This window comes from Hydractinia symbiolongicarpus, chromosome 8 (assembly GCF_029227915.1).
Source record: "Hydractinia symbiolongicarpus strain clone_291-10 chromosome 8, HSymV2.1, whole genome shotgun sequence".
Lineage (NCBI taxonomy): Eukaryota > Metazoa > Cnidaria > Hydrozoa > Anthoathecata > Hydractiniidae > Hydractinia > Hydractinia symbiolongicarpus.
Genome location: NC_079882.1, coordinates 19,596,618 through 19,617,010, shown reverse-complemented (window position 1 = coordinate 19,617,010; position 20,393 = coordinate 19,596,618). Strand labels below are relative to the sequence as shown.

Below are 20,393 nucleotides of genomic sequence, written 5' to 3'. Positions count from 1 at the left end.
ATATGCATTATTTGTCAAAGTTGAGTGTTTTAACCATACCCTAATTTTTAGGCCTTATTTCGTCCCGTTGCGATGATGGTTCCTGATTATGCATTGATTGCAGAGATTAGTTTATTCTCATTTGGTTTTAATGAGGCAAAGGTTTTAGCTAAGAAGATCACTACAACATTTAAGTTGTCGTCAGAACAGTTAAGCGCTCAAGTGAGAAATTTTTTTACTATATATTCTTGCATTCCAAGAAGAAAGAATAGACACGGGCCTTTATTGTAAAATTGTGTTCACATTATTAAAATCTTTTGTTTTATCATTTGTAGTCAACTCCGATAAAATATTCAACCTTGTTGTTATTAATGATGGTTATTCTTTTTTAACTTGTTAGGACCATTATGATTTTGGAATGAGAGCTGTCAAAACAGTTATTTCAGCTGCTGGAAACTTGAAGAGAGAGAATCCAACCATGGATGAGGTAAACATGACACAAGTAAAGCTGAATATGAAGCAAATTCTATGCTAATGTTTTGTGTTCTCCAAAAAGAATTCTTTTATGATGGCTTGGTGTCCAACGTTATCATACATAACAAAATATGAAAAATTTTATATATGTTGTCAACTTTAGGAATTAATTTGTCTACGTGCTATTCGAGATGTGAATGTTCCGAAATTTTTACAAGATGATTTGAAACTCTTTAATGGGATAGTCTCAGATTTATTCCCAAAAATAAAAGAGCAGCCAATCGATTATGGAAGTCTGGAAGGCTCGATTAAAACGAGTTGCTTGAAACTAAATATTGAAGAAGTCCCTGGTTTTATTACAAAATGTATACAACTATATGAGACAACAGTGGTTAGACATGGTCTAATGTTGGTTGGACCAACAGGATCAGGAAAGACAAAGGTGAATTAGTTTTAATTTATATCATCTGCATCTGCCTTTAACTTAGTATGTTCACCACCTCAACCTTTGAGCATACTGATTTAATAACATGCTAATCTTCCAGTAAAAAGATTATTTAAAACTGAAATACTTTGATGTGCAATTTATTAGCAATAAAATATTTTCAAAGTTTGACTTTTAAAAGCAACATTTTGATCTTAAAAGTGGCTTAATATATCGCTGCTAAAATCTTTTAATGAGACTTTCTATCAACATTTACTAGGCATTGGAAAGCGGTGATAAGCAAGATAATGCTGACAAGCCCAAAATTAATATTAGAATAGTTTACTTATCATACTAACCACTTCCTTTCACACTTTCCTTTTCAGTGTTATGAAACTCTTCAGAAAGCACTCACAGCATTAAAGGGACAACTTTCACCTGGTGGAAGTCAATTTGAAGAAGTAAAAACCTTTGTACTGAATCCAAAATCAATAACCATGGGACAGCTTTATGGAGAATTTGACTTGATGACTCATGAGTGGTAATTATTGACTTTGTCGTTTTACATGTGAATTACATTATTTTTTCAAGGGGTTGAATTTATTTAACTACTTATTTTTAGAAAGAATATAATAATTTTTTTTTTGTTTATAAAAATTCAAACATCAGTAGCCCTTTTTGGTATATATGACACTTGTAGCATCAAATTGCATACAGCATAATATGTTGGAAGTTGCCGTGGTTAACTTTCCATGCTGGAAATTTGAATTTAAACAAAAAAGCAAACTTTTTAGGTTCTGTCATAAGGAAATGACTTATTAACAATTTTTTTTGCATGCTGTATACATAGACCTTTTTAAAAATATCTTGTTATATTTTTATCCTTATTATTTTTAGCATTGATTTTTCCAAAATTATGTGTACTGATTTTTTTTTTTTTAATTAGGACTGATGGAATTTTGTCTTCACTTGTTCGCATTGGTTCTTCCAGTACTACACCTGATAAGAAATGGTATATATTTGATGGTCCTGTTGATGCTGTGTGGATAGAAAATATGAATACAGTATTAGATGATAACAAGAAGCTGTGCTTAACAAGTGGCGAAATTATCAAACTCTCAGATGTAAATTGTTATCTTTTTTTTCTTTTTTCTTTATTGGAATTTTTATTTATCACGTATGTATTTAATTGTAGTAAGTGCTTACATTAAAATTAGGTTACAGACATGATCTTTCTTGCAATATTTTCCTGGTAATTTTATAGACAACTAATTTTGTCTGACAACTGGAAATACCTAACCATTAGAGTTGATAGTTCTGATCTCAAACTTAAGCTTAAGAGGGGGCGAATCTAAAATGCAAATTTTGCGCCCTCCAGCCTAAAATTTACAACACTAATGTATCCATTTGACTTGAGCATACAATTCATAAATAACATGCAATAATTATGCTTTTGTAAAAAGTGTTTAATATTTAAATTCAGGTCCAAACTATGATGTTTGAAGTTCAGGATCTTGCCGTGGCATCTCCTGCCACAGTTAGTCGTTGTGGCATGGTATATCTTGAACCTAGCATATTGGGTTTGCAACCATTTATTAATTGTTGGGTGAATAACATACCTAGAGTTTTAGTCGATCAAAAGAAGAAACTGTTGGATTTATTTGAGAGGTTTTTGCAGGTAAATTTAGAGTTTAGTTTTTCTTTTTCGAAGTTACACCTCTAAATAAGATTACATGGTGTGTTAATCTTGGTTAATCTTTGATAAGAATTCTAGTATTTCTAGCTCAGCATTATTTAAGCCCATACTAATTACGAATTTGGTCATCTATACCAATTAAAACAACTTTTAAGCCTTCATCCTGCAAATATTCCTACATATCTTATGGACGGATGTTACTGTTGCTTCAGTTTATCTAATTAGAAATTTGTTCATTTTGCTGGAAAAAATTGCTCTTATTTTTAATTTGTAACAAACATAAAAATTGGTGTTAACTTCGGATTCCATTAAAACATTTGCAGACAAAGTATTAGATAAGAAATATAATGATAGGTTTATTTTCAGATATCACTGGCAGATTTAGGATTTTTTGCCTGGTGCAAATAACCTCGGTGTAAGGTTATTCAAAAATAACTGCACCTCCTGGTACTAACACCTTGTGGAGTAACGATGTATAAACTAAAAGGGAAGTTTTTTGGTGGCAATACGAGTGCAAAAGTACAACTATTTTTTCCAGAAAATGCTCTACAAGATGCAACTGTTTTCTTAGCAAATTTTGTTGGCTTCATTTGCACCAGTGTGCCTAAGGCTGCCCCTGAGAACTTTAAAAGTTAAATTTTTAACAAATTTTATTCTATTATTCTTGTGAGTTTTATTTTTGCTTTATTTTGGTACAGCCTTCTCTAAGTTTCATCCGTAAAAATGTGAAAGAGTTGGTTCCATCAATGAATAGTAGTTTAACAAGTGGTCTAATGCGTCTGATGGATTGTTTCTTTGAACCAGTCATTAAGAAGGAGGTTTGTCTTATTTGTGTTTTTGTTCTTATGGTTGTTTTAATTAGTTTGCTAACATTTTAAAAGAAAGTGGTTTAAATCAGTTTTTTGCATATTTTATTTCAAATGTATGTCTACAATTACAAGTGGGCTAACAGCTTATATTTTTTGTTTTCTGCACTTTCTTCCATGCTCTTAATGTTTTGAGAAAATCTTGCAAGCACATAAGCACTGGATATAATAATAATTCCCTCAGGAAGTGTCAATAATCCATAATTCATCAGTGGTTCTTTTGATCTTATCAAGTTTTATTTTGCTTGCGTTGAACTGTGTTGCTTTAGTATGTTTTAATCTTATATGAAAAAAATCTAAACAATTGGTTAAAAATATTACACAGTTGCTTCTCTTATTAGGGTGCAACCATTTCACCAGAGAAAATCAACCTTGTGTCAAGTTTAATAGAACCCTGGTTTATCTTCTCTTTGATATGGTCTATCGGAGCAACATGTGATGGAAATGGAAGAAAGAAATTTAATGAATATTTGCGTGAAAAAATGAAACAGGAAAACGTAAGAATGTTTTTATCAGTTATGCTACTACTAAGGGTTTGTACACACTATCTGTATATAACCAATCTATCTGGTATGTTAATTCAAAATTTCTGATTATTTATATAGAGAATCTGTATAAAAAGTATATATAATCTGCATTCTCTTTGGATTGGCCTTTAATTTAACCTGAACAATAAACACTTGAGAAATTTTCTTATTAGAGCAAAAATCTGGAGCATATAGTCCAGGCTTTAAATTCAAATAACTAACAGTGAGAACTTGTGCTTTTCACTTTGTTATTAAATGGATTAGATAAATAAGAACTGTTAAGCAGATGTATCTAAGAAAATGGTGATTCCGTGTTTTTAAGGAAATAACAATAGTATTATCACAAGTAACTATTTTGATCATGATCATAGCATAGTTAATTTATGCCTTGCTGTTTTAATAGTAATATCTACATAGTGATTAGGAAAATTTAATTCATTTTGGGTTTTCCAATATGCTCAAAATAATTTATATTAGCAATTGTATTTTGAAGGGTTTCATGCTGATAGTCTTCCCTGTTTAAGTAACAAACACTTTACCGTCTCCTTTTAAGTTTTTTTCTACATTTTGCTGTGTCACTATTGTAATACCCTGGAAAAACTTGAAGTAGATTTAAAGTTCAAACTTTCTTGGTTTATTCAAAGTGATCAGAAAATATCCTAAATTAGTAAGAAGGTCTAAAACTGTCCTGGTGCATGTGGTAATATTATAAAACTAGTTATTAACTTGTAGAAAATTCCATTTTGCCTGCATCGCTATTTTGTGCATGTTGTTAACATGAAGTGGCGAAATGATGAAATCTACTTAAACAGGGGTTATTACCACGATTGTAGATGCAATCGTGATAGAGTTTTCGATTGCAAAGCCCCCCGTTTTTTGAAATGGCTGCCAGACAACAGGCATTGTTAATATAGATGTAATTCTACTATAATTATGCCCTCTAGATAGCATTGCAGTTTCCTGACCCTGGCCTTGTTTATGATTATCAATTAGAAGATGGTGGAATATCTGCAACAAATGCTGATGATGATGAAGAACAACAGGAGGTGTGTCTTAAAAAACTGTTTCCTTTTTTTGGGTTTGTATTTTTGTACTTTTAAATGTTCAAAATATTTCTAGTATTAAGTCTCTTTAAATAGTGTATCTGTCTATGTTTAACAATCTTCATTAAGCTTAGTCTTTCTTAAAATCGATGACAGTTTAAATAACTTATATTATTGAATTCTAGATATGTTGGGTCAGCTGGATGCATAATATCACTATGCCTAAAATTGATCCAGAGACTAATTTTTCAGACATCATAATCCCTACAATGGATTTAGTGAGAGGGTCATTTCTTGTGCATTTGTTGACAACAAATAAAAAGAAGGTGATAAATTGACGCTGTTGTAATCACATTATAATTTCAAATATTTGGAATTCAACTGATTTTTCAGTCTTTATTTACTCATGGTAATTCGATTTTGGAGGATTTACAACAGAAAAATGTGAATGATATGTTTTTTTATATTAATGATGGTAAAATGCGTTTCAATTTGATGCCGTTCAATTTGTTGGTTTATTTTTTCTGTCCAGACTTTATAAGACATTACAAAAGTTTACCTATTTTCCCTCAACTTTGCAAGAGTCCATTTTCACTGCAAAGAAAAAAAGTTCCTTGTGTGTAAATGATGCACATATTGTTCAGTCTTCAACGAGACAGGAAGGCAAACAACATTAGAGATATTTTAGACTAGTATAAAATGCTTAGAAAAATAAAATCTCTATCAAAAATCTTTTTTTTTTCTTCTTACTCGGATTAATTACAACACACTAATTCGAGGGTCCATCCGTAATTGAATTATTGAATTAAAACTGTCATAATAAAATTTCCTAGCCAGTAACTAAAAGTGACGTTTTATGATATTTTTTATCAGCCACTTTTTCTTCATTTTTTCATAAACTACAGTTCTGTACTTATACTTTAAATTTGGATTTGCGATTTGTTTTCCACATTTACATTGAATAAGAATAGTTATTAAAATCATTCCCTTTATGTTTCTTTTGTAGCTTCTTTGTGTTGGTCCTACTGGTAGTGGTAAAACTTTATGCATTGCTAATCGGTTGTTGACTGGCATGCCACAGGAATATGTGTCAAACTTTATAACATTCTCTGCAAGAACATCTGCAAATCAAACTCAAGATATTATTGATGGCAAATTAGATAAAAGGTAATAATCAACAAGATTAGAGAGTGAAAGAAAAAATCTCTAATTTTCCACCCCTTAATTTTGACCTGCAAATTAAATAGTAAGCAGCTTTGTACATTTATGAAGTACATTCGATTGCTAGTTGTTACTCATTGTTGAACACAAAACTTGAGGAAAAATTGCTTGTTTTTACGAAAACTGCTACACCAATGTGCTCATTGAAATTTCGATTCTCTACGCTAAGGACTCTTTAAATAGTAGGTGCTTCAGTGAAAGAGGTGCCAATATATTTTGTTTGTGTTATTGCTCAACGGAAGGGGTTACTTATTCAAAGTACTTCATTGATGTGATATTGCCATAATTAAATAAACTTTATTTAATACACTCTTCAAAAGTCTAAATGGTAGCCTAAACCCTGACTATGTAATGCAATTGTTAAGAAAATAAAATTAAATAATGTTGTTTGTTAATTAAATCTTGTCGTATGCCACCTTGCAAAGTTAGGATAATTTTTTAGACGTAAAGGAGTTTACGGACCTCCTTTGGGCAAAAGTTTTGTTCTCTTTATTGACGATTTGAATATGCCTGCTTTGGAAACATATGGTGCCCAGCCTCCTATAGAATTGCTACGGCAGTTTTGTGATCACAAGGGATGGTATGACAGAAAGCAAATTGGTATGTGTGATCACATTGTGAAATTTCATTTATTTCATTACTTTTATGTGATTAGAATTGACAATATTTTTTTTTCAAAAGTGAGATTGCATACACAATATTAAGAAGAACTGTAATATTAAAACGTTTATGTCAGTTATGTTTTATTACCTTTTTTGTATGGCAGGAGCGTTCAGAGAGTTGGTTGACGTAAACCTACTTTGTGCAATGGGCCCACCTGGTGGTGGTAGAAATCCAATAACACAACGCTTCACCCGACATTTCAATATACTATCTTTTTGCGAAATGGAAGATGCCAGTAAACAGAGAATATTTTCAACTATTTTACATAGCTGGTTAAGTAAGTCAATTTTTTAACGCATGCTGTTGTGTTGTTAGTTATCACAATTTTAAATCAATTATAAATAGGATTTTAGTAAGTCAGAGATTGTTTTAGTGGATTATACAGTATCTACTTAGCAGTTAAAGTTATATTATTTATTTATTTTATTTTTAGTACGAACAGCATTGAAAGGTACATTAGTTAGCATTTAGTCCAGCATTTTGATTTGCTTCCAGCATTAAGTATTAAAATGACTGTATTTTTATTTGATATAAGAATGAAAAGTCTTAATCTCAACTTTAAACAAGCAAATCATTGCTCCAGTCATTGAAGAGTTTTAGGTTAGCCTGAGAATTGTCAAAATTGTTTGATATATTATATTCATTTGAATTTTACAGGTGATGTAAATAACGAAGAACTGAGTGCTTTAAGTAATCTTGTCGTTGATCATACTATAGCAGTCTACAATGTTATCCAAACACAGGTATCTGTTTATTTTAAACACTCGTTTTACTTGCTTTTCCCAAGAGCATTTTTATTTTACTATACTAATTTATCACTTTTATTTTTAGCTTCTACCCACGCCTGCTAAGAGTCACTATACCTTTAATCTTCGTGATTTATCCAAAGTCTTTCAGGGGATACTTATGGCAAGTCCTGATAAAATGGAAACAAAAGCAGACATGATGCGTCTATGGTATGTATATTTTAATAACATGTTATTGTATTTTGCATCGTTGCCATGTTTTTTAAATTATGCAAGCTCTAAATGTTTGCAATAATTCAATTTCAAAATTAGCTAGTACACAATGAGATTTTTTTTGTACCTTTTGTGTAATGGTAGCGCATTCGCTTTGTAATCATAAGGTTTCAGGTCCAACACACTTAATGTTGGTCACCCTATTTAGAGTTATCCACTGACTGAAACGGCTTTGTGGCAAGTTATAGTAATGTTATACGTATCTCTGGTGTTAATGTAACATAATTACAGTTGGTTGGGAAAAGGGGTCTTAAGAATCCCCAAGGACGTTAAACTTCTTACTATTCTGTAGACAAGACAAATGTTGTTTTAATATTTTTTTGAAATTGTGTAGCATATATTACATTAGACTCTAACAAATATGGAGATGGGAAAAAGTTTGTAGTTAAGAGAATAACCGTCAATAAAAAAATGTTTAGGTACCACGAAAACTGTCGCATATTCCAAGATCGTTTAGTCAATGATGAAGATCGTGAATGGTTTAAAACTCAACTACAAGATCGCCTAGTGAATCATTTTGAAATGAAATTTGAAGATGTCATTACAAGGCAACCATTGTTTTATGGTGATTTTATGATCCCAAGTGCAGATGTTAAAGTATACAATGAAATCACCGATGAAAATAAGGTATAATCTATTTTTTAATTATTTGATTTTGTGATCCTTACCTTCATATGTCTTAACCATTCCGTAGAACTACTTTTAAAACATAGATGCCTGTGTATGCGTTATACTAAGGATGCCCTGATTACTGATTTAAAAGATAACGACATTTAGACTTCAGAATAACCATTTAATATCTATTAAAGCAATGGTTTCTCTTTATGTGCCTATAATACACAGAAAAAGTTTAAGATTCTCTATCAGGAAAAAATCATACATGTTAAATAAAGGTAAAGGAATGTCTCTGTATGGTAAGTAAGCAACCACTTATTTTAATGTGTTAAGACAAATGCTTCTTTAAAAAATGTTCCGTAAAGGAAACGTCTATTCAATCCTATTCAAAGATTGATTCATGCAGGGTAATGACCGTTATTATAATTTTTTTAGATGAAAGAAATTCTTACAGAGTATTTGGAAGATTACAACCAAGTAAACATTTCACAAATGAAATTAGTGTTGTTTTCTGATGCGATCCAGCACATCTGTCGTATTAGCAGAATCATTCGACAGCCTCTTGGAAATGCACTTTTACTTGGTGTTGGAGGAAGCGGCAGACAGAGTTTGACAAGATTAGCAAGTCACATGTAAGATTTTTTCCCATTGCAGGAGTCGCAACTTGTTTCGACTGACTGTTACATCAATTCTTATTTTTATCTACACTTTTAATAGTTGCTTCTGTCAGTGAGCCTAAACATCCATGGGAATATCACTCATCAAAAAATATAGTACAAATTATTAACATATGGAAAATAATGTTCTATTTTGACTTGTACTTTACATTTGTTTCAAATCTTTACTTCTGAATTACTATTATGCTATCCACATCTGCATAATGATTTATAAGGGCTATAATTGTTTAAACCATTTTAAAAAATTGCAAAATTAAGAAGTAAATAAAAGTTATAATTTCAACAATTTCTTGGCAAAATGATTATATTTTTACATCTAAAAACACTGAAGTAAAATTAAAACTGTTAAAGCACTAGTTGTGTACTTTTAAGAAAAGTCATTCTTTTTCTTTTTTTCAGAGCGGAATATGATTTATTTCAAATCGAGCTATCAAAAAGCTACGGTATTACAGAATGGAAAGAAGACATAAAGAAATTGTTGATGAAAGCTGGTGTTGAGAATAAACCCATGGTCTTCTTGTTTGTTGATACCCAGGTAAGTAAATTTCACATTTCATTAGTGAATTGCGAGTGGGTGTAGTGCATTCATAGATTCGTCTTCCCTGAAAAAATATTCCCACTTTACATCAATTGGATGTTTATCTAAATTAACTTTACAAAACAAACAAGTCGGAATACTCATTTAAAAAGCATTTTTTTTCTTCTTTTAGATTAAAAGTGAAATCTTTTTAGAAGACATCAACAATATTCTTAATGCTGGTGATGTTCCGAATATTTATGCACCGGATGAACTCGATACCATATATACAACTATGAAGCCAATCGTTCAAGATGTGGGGTTACAACCAACAAAAGCCAATTTGTTTATGTTGTATACCAAACGAGTTCGATCAAACATACATATGGTGATATGCATGAGGTTAGGCCACTCCGTCATTTAGATAAATCCACATTTAGATTTAACCCCTCTCCTTACCATGCCTTAACTGTTAGTCTAAAAATGTAATATTTAAATATCATCACTTTCTAAAATAACAATAACAATAAATTTGCTCCTGTGTGTAGCTGACAAATCAGTTGAAAATTCTTTTTATTTTTCAAAATGTTTCATGTTATGAATATTTAAACAACAAAAGATATAAGCCTGTCCCTCCCTAATGTGGGATAGGTGATTAGCGTACAATTTTTGATTTGTGTTTCACCCTTAAGTGATATACTTCTACAATTTTTTATAACTGTTTTGTATTATAAGGATAAGGTGTTTGGACAAAAATATATTTTTAAGTAGTATATTATAAGAGGTCTCTTCAAATAAATTTTCCGCTCTTCCAATCATTTATTTTGATACATACATCAAGTCATTTATTCCTTTTAACGTTTTTGCATCTCTATTTATTGTTTTTTCAGTCCAATTGGTGAGGTATTCCGAGCTCGTCTGCGACAATTTCCATCATTGGTCACATGTTGTACCATTGATTGGTTTTCGGAATGGCCAGAACAAGCCCTAGTTTCTGTGGCAAACACTTTCATATCAGAGATGCCTGAAGTCGACCCTGATAATACTAACGTGGAAGGACTGGTAAACCTATATCGTTTCAGTGTAAGAAGTGAACTTTAACTAACAACAGCTACACTTTTTACTTTTATTAATAGGTAAACATGTTTGGTAAAATTCATCAATCAGTGACAGTAAAGTCGCATAAATATTTGGCTGAATTATCAAGGCACAACTATGTTACCCCTACAAGTTATTTGGAGTTGCTTGGTACGTTTAAAAAGGTTCTTAGTATCAAAAAGAACGAAATACTGACAGCGAAGAATAGGACCAAGACTGGTCTAGATAAGGTAGGTATTATTTCGATACTAATAAATCTGTCTTTGGGGACTAATCTACTTAAAGGGAACCTGAGGTATGAAATAACGTTGGACTTATATTATAGAGCTTAACAAGTTAGTTAATAAGTCTTTTTAAATTTTTTAGAAGCTCTTTTCGTTCTTTAAGATATTCAAATTTAAAGTATTTTAGATTTAATTATGCTGCATAAATTATGATTTCATATTTAAGTAATAGCAAATTTAGACATTTTTTTTCATCAGTAATTTTAGACCTGTTAAGGGGTGTGCATTTAAACTATATTAATGCATAGGTATTATAAGGGTAAATTGATGAACATAAATTTTTTGGAGTTTGATTTTGGTTCCCTTTAATACTTATGCATTGTTGTTGATAATAATAATGGTAGACGTTTACACATTATTATTATTTTGACAGTGGCATAAAAACTAAGCACATGCTGTGTATAAATATGGCAACACATTAAGCATGTGCTAGAAATAATCCTAACTAATTCTTTTCCTACTGTATTTTACTAAGGAAAACATAATGTGTGCAGAATAGTTATGTCGACATTAAACCATTGGTTTGCTTCTTTTGCCGTGAGATTTTTCATTTTTTCTTCTACATTCTACATTTAAATAAGTTCTTGATTATGATGTGTGTATTGAATGTATTCTTTTCTATAGCTATTAAGTACACAAACTGAAGTGGCAAATCTTCAAGAAGACCTAGAAACAATGCAACCTCTGTTGGCACAGGCAGCCATAGAAACTGAAGAAACAATGGTCATGATCAAAGAAGATACAGTGAGTAGATTAGACGGATAGAACTATGTATAAAGTGATCTTACTTGATTTGCTGCTGTCAGGGGGTGATCCAGAGATCGATATACCAATTTGAGGACATCTAACGTAGATGCCCAAAAATAGAGAGATGTAATTAGAAGCTGTATTTCTCTGTCTTCAGGATATTTTCACGGTTGTAGCTATAAAGAACATAATTTTTAAAAAAAATAAAATTCATATATAGCTACACAGAAGAATAAAACAATGCATATTTTGATCCGTGTATTTCTGCATACTTCTTTAAATAATTCTTTAAAAGATAACAACCAAACAATAAAACAACTAGACAACTGAATACCATTTCAAAAAAAAATTGTCAGTGGTTACCAACACCCAAAATAATTTCCTGGATCCGGCCTTGACTGTTTGCATAACTTTTATTGTAGACAAAGATATATTAATATAAAACTTCTTGTTTCTTCATAGCTTAATATTGATATATCATTTAACAAAAACTATTTCATATATTTTTTTGTTGATTATTTATACATTAGAGAATGCCAAAAAAGAATTTATGTATTGTTTGTGAATATTGGCTTATCTGCAGGCAACATTACAATTGTTACCTATAATTTATTATTGTTTTTTCGAACAATAGATTGTTGCCAATGAAACAAAAGAAGTTGTGCAAAAAGAAGAACAGGAGGCAGCCAGTAAAGCAGAAGAAACGCAAGCCATTGCTGATGATGCACAGAGAGACCTAAACGAAGCTATACCTGCTTTAGTACGCTTGCTTATTATAGTTAACTTTGTTTTCTTTTTTCAGTGCTGTTTAAATATTGGAATAAATTGTCGCAACTAAATTTCATATTATTAGCTGCTAATATGAATCGTAAAAGCTGCAATGAGGGTTTATTATGGCTCTAGATTGCATAATTATTTAGAGCTAAATTTATAAACAAAACTGACACAAAATTGTTTGATTTACAGGCATATGTTAAGTTGATTTATATTTTAATTCGTTATAATACTTTCAATAATATTTTTTCAATATATTTCTTGGCATATTTTAAAATTAATGGAATAATATAAATTTTTTTTTAAATTTACCTGTAAAATGTCACCATAACAACTATCATTACAGATGGTTTAGAATCTAACTTTTGGGCACCTTAACCAATTGGCAACAACTTCCAACAGATTTGCTTAATTTCCAGCAATCTTATTAATTGCTTTTTTAGGAAGCAGCTTTAGCAAGTTTAAAATCGTTGAATCGAAATGATGTCGTTGAAGTAAGTATCAGGTCAAACTCACCCCGCTATTGTTGTCTGTTCAACATGATATTTATTTTTCTTGCTTTTTTTAAGGTACGTGCTTTACAACGTCCACCACCAGGAGTAAAAATGGTGATAGAAGCTGTTTGTATAATGAAGGGCTTAAAACCAAAAAAGATTGCTGGTGAAAAGGTACAATTGCTCTAGACGTTAACCTGTCGAACATATTCCAGTTCTTAAAATTATTGCCAATCGTACGTACCCTGTACATCGCGTGCACAATGAAGTCATTCAGCTACTATTTTGAGTAGAATGCGGTTATTAATATAGAAAGGAAATTTAAGTGTACCAAGTATTATTGCCTACAATGATGAATTTATGGATGGTTAAACTAAGGAGAGTTAGCACTGTTAAATTTACGCCCTTACTTTTTAAATCTTTTTTATATTTACTACCTTAGATGGGCACGAAAGTTGATGATTACTGGGAAGCTGGAAGAACTTTGCTTCAAGATCCTGGCAAGTTTTTGGAGTTACTTTTTCAATACGATAAAGATAACATCCCAGATTCATGTATTTCGAAAATTCAACCTTACATCGATAATGAAGACTTTCAACCTGCTGCAATTGCAAAGGCAAGTTGTAATTTAATATAGCAAGCCTTTTACCTTTAATATGGGCTTATTTCTGAAGTCATGTTTGGTTTGTTAGTTGTATCGTAAGTTCATTGTCAATATCAATAACATTTTTGGATTTCCTTCTGTCTGTGCTTCGAATAGTTTGGAAAGAATTTTCATACCTAAAAATATGGCACTTCTAAAAAAGCGTTTTGTATAAGTCACAAGTGTTAAGGTTCTATCCTATTCAATTTGAAGATTTTAAAACGCTGTTAGTTTACGATATGCCCAGATCAGATGTTCTGTATGTCAATAATGCATTCAGGACTTTCTGTTAAGATGAAGCACGGTGCTCTCTATTTATGTTTTAAAATACTTTTCAGGTAAAATTAATCTATGTGAAAAAAATTTATTTTAAAAATGAAAAAGTTGACTCTCCTGCCATTGTTGTTGCAAATATACGTGTTTCACGTTTTCATTTTGAATCTTGCAATGTGTAGTTGAATTTGTTGCAACATTGATTCCATTTTAGGTTTCTAAAGCTTGTACATCCATCTGTCAATGGGTACGAGCAATGCACAAGTATCATTTTGTAGCAAAAGGTGTGGCACCGAAGCGTGTAAGTGTTCTTACTTTTCTACTTCTATCAGTGTTAATTGATAGTCCAAGCACCAAAGACATGGCTATTTTTACTGGGATGAGTTCCTATTTGCTCTTCGGTTCACTCAAGTAAAATACATAACTTAACAGTCACCTGTACAAACCTACTATCCTTTCTATGACAGTGGTGTTTGTCGTAAACATATATATTTCTTGTGTATCCTGTGTCTGTTTGTATGATGTACTGTTGAAAGCACATGTCAATATTTTTTTGCTTTTGTCAGGAACGATTAAAATTAGCGCAAGAGGAACTAATGGAGACGCAGCGACAACTTGATAAAGCGAAAGCAAAACTCACTGAAGTGGAAGAAGGTATTGCGTCACTGCAAGCTAAATATGAAGAATGCATTGCAAAGAAGGAAGAGTTAGAATTTAAAACCAATCAATGCACGGAAAGACTTGGTCGAGCAGAAAAGGCATGTTTATAGTTTGATCAATATTCTGCAAATTCATAAAACGTCCTAGAAACACATTTTTAGGATGATATTTTCTGCTGAATTTTGTGGGGTTTCACCTTCAATATTTGTTGAATTGTTTTATTATTCTGTTTTATGATTTGCCTTTCAATGATTTTGTTGTGGTAAAGATTTAAAAAAATGTGAATTTAAAATACTTGGAATATCAACTTGATAAAAATAAAAGTTGTTCTCTTTTACTCATCTTTGCCAAAAAAATTACGAAAAAAATATGTTAACATAATTTTGCGGATATTAATAATATATTAATTACAATACTTATCATTTGTATGTTTAAGCAGGTTTAAAAAAATTGCATATCATATGAGCATGGCAGTTTTTGCATAAGCTTATTTCAAAAAAAATTCGTAGCTAATAACATTTAATTCGAATCAAGGGTCAATCGCCTAAAAATCCCTAGGATACCTCACTGACTTAGAATAGCCTGAAAAATACTAGTTTTTGCTTCTTTTTCCAACATTTGCTAAACTTGATATTTTTATTCTTTTGTGCTACGTTTTTTAACCTGAGGTTCCAATAAAAATGCATACAAAAGTAACCCAGAGAAACCATCATACTTGTATTTAATCTATCTTGTGTAGTTGATTGGAGGTCTTGGTGACGAGAAAGGCAGATGGGAAGAATCCATCGTTACGTTTGATCAACGTATCGAAAGTATTGTTGGTGATGTAATGATATCTTCTGGTGTGATCGCCTATCTTGGAGTGTTCACAGTTAGTGTCTTTTTTGTTTTTTGTAAGATTTGAAAGAGATTTAAAGAAAAACATGATAAATGTTCTAATTTTTACAATTTCCTTTAAAAACAAGAACCTTTTGGAATATAGGATAATTTAATACTCATTTTCTCTTGCTAATTATTAAGGGGGAATACAGAAGCGAATTAACAGAAGAATGGATGGAAAATTTACAAGCAGCCAATATTCCTCACTCTCATAACTGTACATTGGTTGGTACATTAGGAGATGCAGTGAAAATAAGGAACTGGCAAATCTATGGTCTGCCACGTGATGTCCTCTCTGTTGATAACGGTGTGATTGTTGAATATTCAAAACGTTGGCCATTGTTTATTGATCCGCAGGGACAGGCGAATAAGTGGATCAAAAATTTGGTAAGATGGTATATGTATAATATGGATTTATTTCAATAGGTCGCTGATTCTTCATCTTCTAAGCTGCCTTATTTGCATATGTAGAGGCAAATTGTTTGACATCGTATGATAGTGGAAAAGTTGTTACTTCTAAATTAGGATTTCATAAGCCTGGGATGAGAACGTGAAGTTGCGTGAAATTTAAACTATTAAATTGTTTTGAGCCTTTATATCCATTTAAGACAACACCGATTATCAAAATTTTTCTGTAACCGCCTTTACAATTTAAACTCGAAATATTTTTAATGATAGGAAAAAGAGGCCGGTATCGACGTTATTAAACTCACAGATCGTGACTTTCTTCGAAGTCTCGAAAATGCAATTCGTTTTGGAAAGCCATGTTTGCTTGAAAATGTTGGTGAAGAATTGGACCCTGCATTGGAACCGATTCTACTGAAACTGGTAAAAATTCATCCAACTTTTGTAACAACTAAAAAATAAATGACATAAAAAACTGGACATCAGTACCAATGTGTTATACATTGTTATAAACTGATGTCAACTTTTTTATGTGACTGTGGAAGCGAAAAATCCTCTAAAAATAATATATAAATTTATACCGGGGAAAAAGAGAGAGTGAGGCATGGGACTGAGATTTAACAATGATAAGCAGGTAATCTTTTGGAAACTTAACTTAAGAACCTTTCCTGAGCTTGCCCTATCCCTACGTAAACGTGCACAATAAATTCTGCTTTGTTCTCATGTTGTGTTTGGCGTCGAATTTTTAAAGTCTTTGTGTTCTCCCAAATTCTCATGCTTGCTCCTAGTCACCTAAATAAACCAAATGCACTTTAGACGTATAAGCAGTCTGGAAGTACTGTTATAAAGCTGGGCGATGCTGTTATTCCTTACCACGAGGATTTCAAATTTTACATCACAACTAAACTTCCGAATCCTCATTACACGCCGGAAGTTTCCACTAAAGTCACCCTAGTCAATTTTACCCTTTCCCCGAGTGGTCTCGAAGATCAGATGTTGGCGTTAGTGGTTGCAGAAGAGCGTCCTGATCTTGAAGAAGCCAAAAATCAACTTATTGTGAGTAATGCTAAGATGAAGCAAGAATTGAAAGAGATTGAAGATAAAATTTTGCAGAGGTTGTCTGCATCTGAAGGTAGTCCCGTTGATGATGTCGATTTGATTAAAACGTTGGAACAATCGAAAATCAAGTCACAAGAGATAAAGGTAAGCGAATTTTTTGGTAATTTATGAGATAGGAAGTGTTTTTATTGACTTGTATGTGATGTTGCATATTTACCTTTTATAAAGATGTTGGAAATGCTTTATAACACAGTTACTATGTGTTAGAGGCTTGAAGGTGTTCTTTAAAAAAAAAAAAAATTTCTAGTAATTTATGTAAAAGTAAAAGTAACTCTGAGGTTCGATAGAGCTTTTGTTGTGATCTTTTCTTGGAAGTGAGTATGTTTAAAATTCCTGGAAATGGTGCATATGCTTCTGGTAATAACTCTTGAAAGTTCTAAAAATGCGAAAAACTTCTGGAAAAATCCGAAAAATATTTTTTCTGATTCTATTCTTTTTCTTTGGGTTTGGATTTTTTTGGTCGTCAGATTATGAGAACTGTTTTTTTTCTCATTAAAATTTCTGTTTTTGTCGAACGAAATTAAACATGGCAGAAATCCCTGAATATTCCTAGAATTTACTTTTGGAAGTTGCCACCCTGCCACCCCTTTAAAATAACACTTGTATATAGAAACAGTACAATTGGAAAACTCCCGCAATCCAAATAAATTGTCTGGTCTCTTGAAAACCTGTGTACATAAGATATTTCAACCACAGCTTGCTTCAATTTATGCTGGCAATTGTATTATTTCAATCCCAACATCTCTTTGTTTTTTGATTTCAGGCTAAAGTGATAGTTGCAGAACAAACAGAGAAAGATATTGACGTCACTAGAAGCCAGTACATACCGGTCGCTGTGAGAACGCAAATATTGTTCTTCTGCACGTACGATCTAGCCATGATTGATCCCATGTACCAGTATTCGTTAGATTGGTTTATTGGTATATTCTTGAATGGAATACTGAATGCTGACCAAGCAGGTTTGGTTTATATTCTTGATGAGATTGGATGCTGTTTTTCACTAGCGGAAAATTGACACTGAATTTAAGATGTTGTTATAACCTTTAATACACATGTTTATCTTATGCCTCAAACGTTTACCTAGAAAATTTATATTGCTAAAAGCTATGCCCTTGGGCTGAGCGATATTCTTATTTCTGTATTGACATTGAAGTTAAAACAAAATTCTTATACAACAAATAACATATATTAATTATACATTCGATTTGACACTTAATTTAGCATATTAGGTCTTTTGGACGAGTGACGGAGAAGATAGGGGAACATCGAAAGCGATTTAAATGCGGAAACTATAGAGGGTTGCAACAGTCGTGAAATGCTAGATAAGATAAAATGTAATATCTTTTTGGAGTAGCCAACAGGAATTGCTAATCGTTATTTCTAGAAATATTAATTTAAAGCAATATTCTTTAACCGCTTAGTGTAAACACTGTACGATCTTTGCCCTATCGCAACGAGTTCTATAAACGTTTAGCTCCACCTGCTTGAATAAAGGCTCGTTTTTATTTGCCTGCATTTTCTGCCATAGCGAGTGTGCAGTTTGACAAAACCAGAGATTGTGTCCGTGTGCGCATGCGCTAACTAAAAATTCTCTTGAGCTTTTTGCGCTATGGCATAAAAAAAACTGTCAATTGGAAACAAGTCTTAAAGTATCTTGTTTTAGTGGCGTACTTGAAAATGATATCCTTTAAGGTTAAAGTTTGCCGGGAAAAGACTCGAGCTATTTCAGGGTAAAAACCCGAACTCTTTTAGGTTAAAAATCCTGTTTTTTGTTTATTTTTTAATTCCAATTTAGCAATGTTATGGATAAATAATATAAAACGTATCTGCGAAATTCCCACGATAATGCGCCACTTATATTTAGACAACATCAAGCAACGTATTGAAAACATCAACAATTACTTCACGTACAGTTTGTACACCAATGTTTGTCGAAGTTTGTTTGAAAAACACAAGCTTCTATTCTCCTTTCTATTGGCTGTTCGAATACTCATGAACGAGGATCGAATAAACATGGACGAATGGCGATTTCTATTGGCTGGTGGTGCCATTATACCACAAGAGAGAGCCAATCCCGCTTCAGATTGGCTGTCGGAACGCGCGTGGAAAGAGATCTTGATATTATGTAATCTTCCGAACTTTTCCAGTTTTGCGGATGATTTTAAATGTTTCGTGAACGAGTTTAAAGAGATTTTTGACAGTCCGGAACCTCACAGGTACGACTCATTGTTTTAATATTTCTCAACATCATGTCTTTTTACTTGCATCTTTCGCCTTTTAGTAAGAATTTATAAATAAGCAGGATAAAATTTTTTTCAATGCAACTACACTAAATCCTCTCATAAACGTCTTCTTTTTAGCTTTTTAACTTTCTTTGTAAAAACTAAAACGAGAAAAATATAAATGTGTATTTTAATTGTATACCGCCTCATTTTTTCAGGGTCTCCCTTAACTTTGCTATATCCCTTCAAAGGTGTCAAATTTAATCATTATTTACCGTCATTAGTTAGTGCTGTGTCAGCATGTTTCATTTCTTGATTTTCGAGACTAACCCTCTTAAATTTGATAACAAGTTATACCAGGTCCCATAAACCCTCTTATGGTATATTATGTTAGATAATAGCATAAACCAATCTGCATTTGGCTGCCTGTTCTGTATGACAACAAAGAACTCAGCATATAGGCGAAACTTTTTTCCGTTTTGTCAAATCTATCATACATGCCTACACATCGTAAAAGTATCTCTGCACTTCACATTATCAGTTGATACCGGATTTCTTCTAGACAACCCCTACCCGGAAGATTATCCGACAGCTACGATGCATTTCAGAAGTTGCTAATTCTTCGTTGTATTCGTGCAGATAAAGTAACAAACGCTATGCAAGACTTCGTGGCTGAAAATTTAGGCCAACGCTTTATAGAACCTCAAACCACGGATTTATCTCAAGTCTTCAAAGACTCATCGCCGACCACTCCACTCATATTCGTCCTATCTCCTGGTACGGATCCAGCATCCGCTTTGTATAAATTCGCAGAAGAAATGAGGTTTCTAAAGAAATTAAACGCCATTTCATTGGGACAGGGTCAAGGTCCTCGTGCAGAAGCGCTTATGCATAGTGCGATGGAAAGGGGGAAGTGGGTGTTCTTTCAGAATTGTCATTTAGCACCCAGTTGGATGCCCACTTTGGAAAGGTTAATTGAGAACATTGATCCAGATAAGGTTAGTTGTGTTAAAACCTTGTCTCTCGAATTTAATTCTTTAAATAAAACTTGAGTCATTTCTGTTTTGTTTTTAC

The 20,393-nt window shown here is 32.2% G+C and overlaps 1 protein-coding gene across 1 annotated transcript in view; it reads left to right on the top strand.

The window, feature by feature from the left end:
* Window positions 1-20,393, top strand: part of LOC130655720 (dynein axonemal heavy chain 1-like) — a 52,244-nt gene that overhangs the window by 24,378 nt on the left and 7,473 nt on the right. The window contains exons 29-63 of the mRNA XM_057458502.1: window positions 52-201; window positions 380-466; window positions 617-895; window positions 1,264-1,418; window positions 1,824-2,001; window positions 2,361-2,555; window positions 3,272-3,391; window positions 3,781-3,936; window positions 4,911-5,012; window positions 5,195-5,335; window positions 6,016-6,176; window positions 6,673-6,830; window positions 6,997-7,170; window positions 7,551-7,636; window positions 7,725-7,849; window positions 8,332-8,539; window positions 8,963-9,159; window positions 9,604-9,739; window positions 9,915-10,123; window positions 10,612-10,789; window positions 10,864-11,049; window positions 11,728-11,847; window positions 12,485-12,610; window positions 13,068-13,118; window positions 13,194-13,292; window positions 13,561-13,734; window positions 14,249-14,335; window positions 14,601-14,792; window positions 15,434-15,565; window positions 15,715-15,960; window positions 16,252-16,401; window positions 16,795-17,181; window positions 17,861-18,056; window positions 18,962-19,313; window positions 19,882-20,317. Of these exons, the coding sequence (XP_057314485.1) occupies window positions 52-201; window positions 380-466; window positions 617-895; window positions 1,264-1,418; window positions 1,824-2,001; window positions 2,361-2,555; window positions 3,272-3,391; window positions 3,781-3,936; window positions 4,911-5,012; window positions 5,195-5,335; window positions 6,016-6,176; window positions 6,673-6,830; window positions 6,997-7,170; window positions 7,551-7,636; window positions 7,725-7,849; window positions 8,332-8,539; window positions 8,963-9,159; window positions 9,604-9,739; window positions 9,915-10,123; window positions 10,612-10,789; window positions 10,864-11,049; window positions 11,728-11,847; window positions 12,485-12,610; window positions 13,068-13,118; window positions 13,194-13,292; window positions 13,561-13,734; window positions 14,249-14,335; window positions 14,601-14,792; window positions 15,434-15,565; window positions 15,715-15,960; window positions 16,252-16,401; window positions 16,795-17,181; window positions 17,861-18,056; window positions 18,962-19,313; window positions 19,882-20,317 (6,129 nt within the window). The remainder of the gene's footprint in view (window positions 1-51; window positions 202-379; window positions 467-616; window positions 896-1,263; window positions 1,419-1,823; window positions 2,002-2,360; window positions 2,556-3,271; window positions 3,392-3,780; window positions 3,937-4,910; window positions 5,013-5,194; window positions 5,336-6,015; window positions 6,177-6,672; window positions 6,831-6,996; window positions 7,171-7,550; window positions 7,637-7,724; window positions 7,850-8,331; window positions 8,540-8,962; window positions 9,160-9,603; window positions 9,740-9,914; window positions 10,124-10,611; window positions 10,790-10,863; window positions 11,050-11,727; window positions 11,848-12,484; window positions 12,611-13,067; window positions 13,119-13,193; window positions 13,293-13,560; window positions 13,735-14,248; window positions 14,336-14,600; window positions 14,793-15,433; window positions 15,566-15,714; window positions 15,961-16,251; window positions 16,402-16,794; window positions 17,182-17,860; window positions 18,057-18,961; window positions 19,314-19,881; window positions 20,318-20,393) is intronic.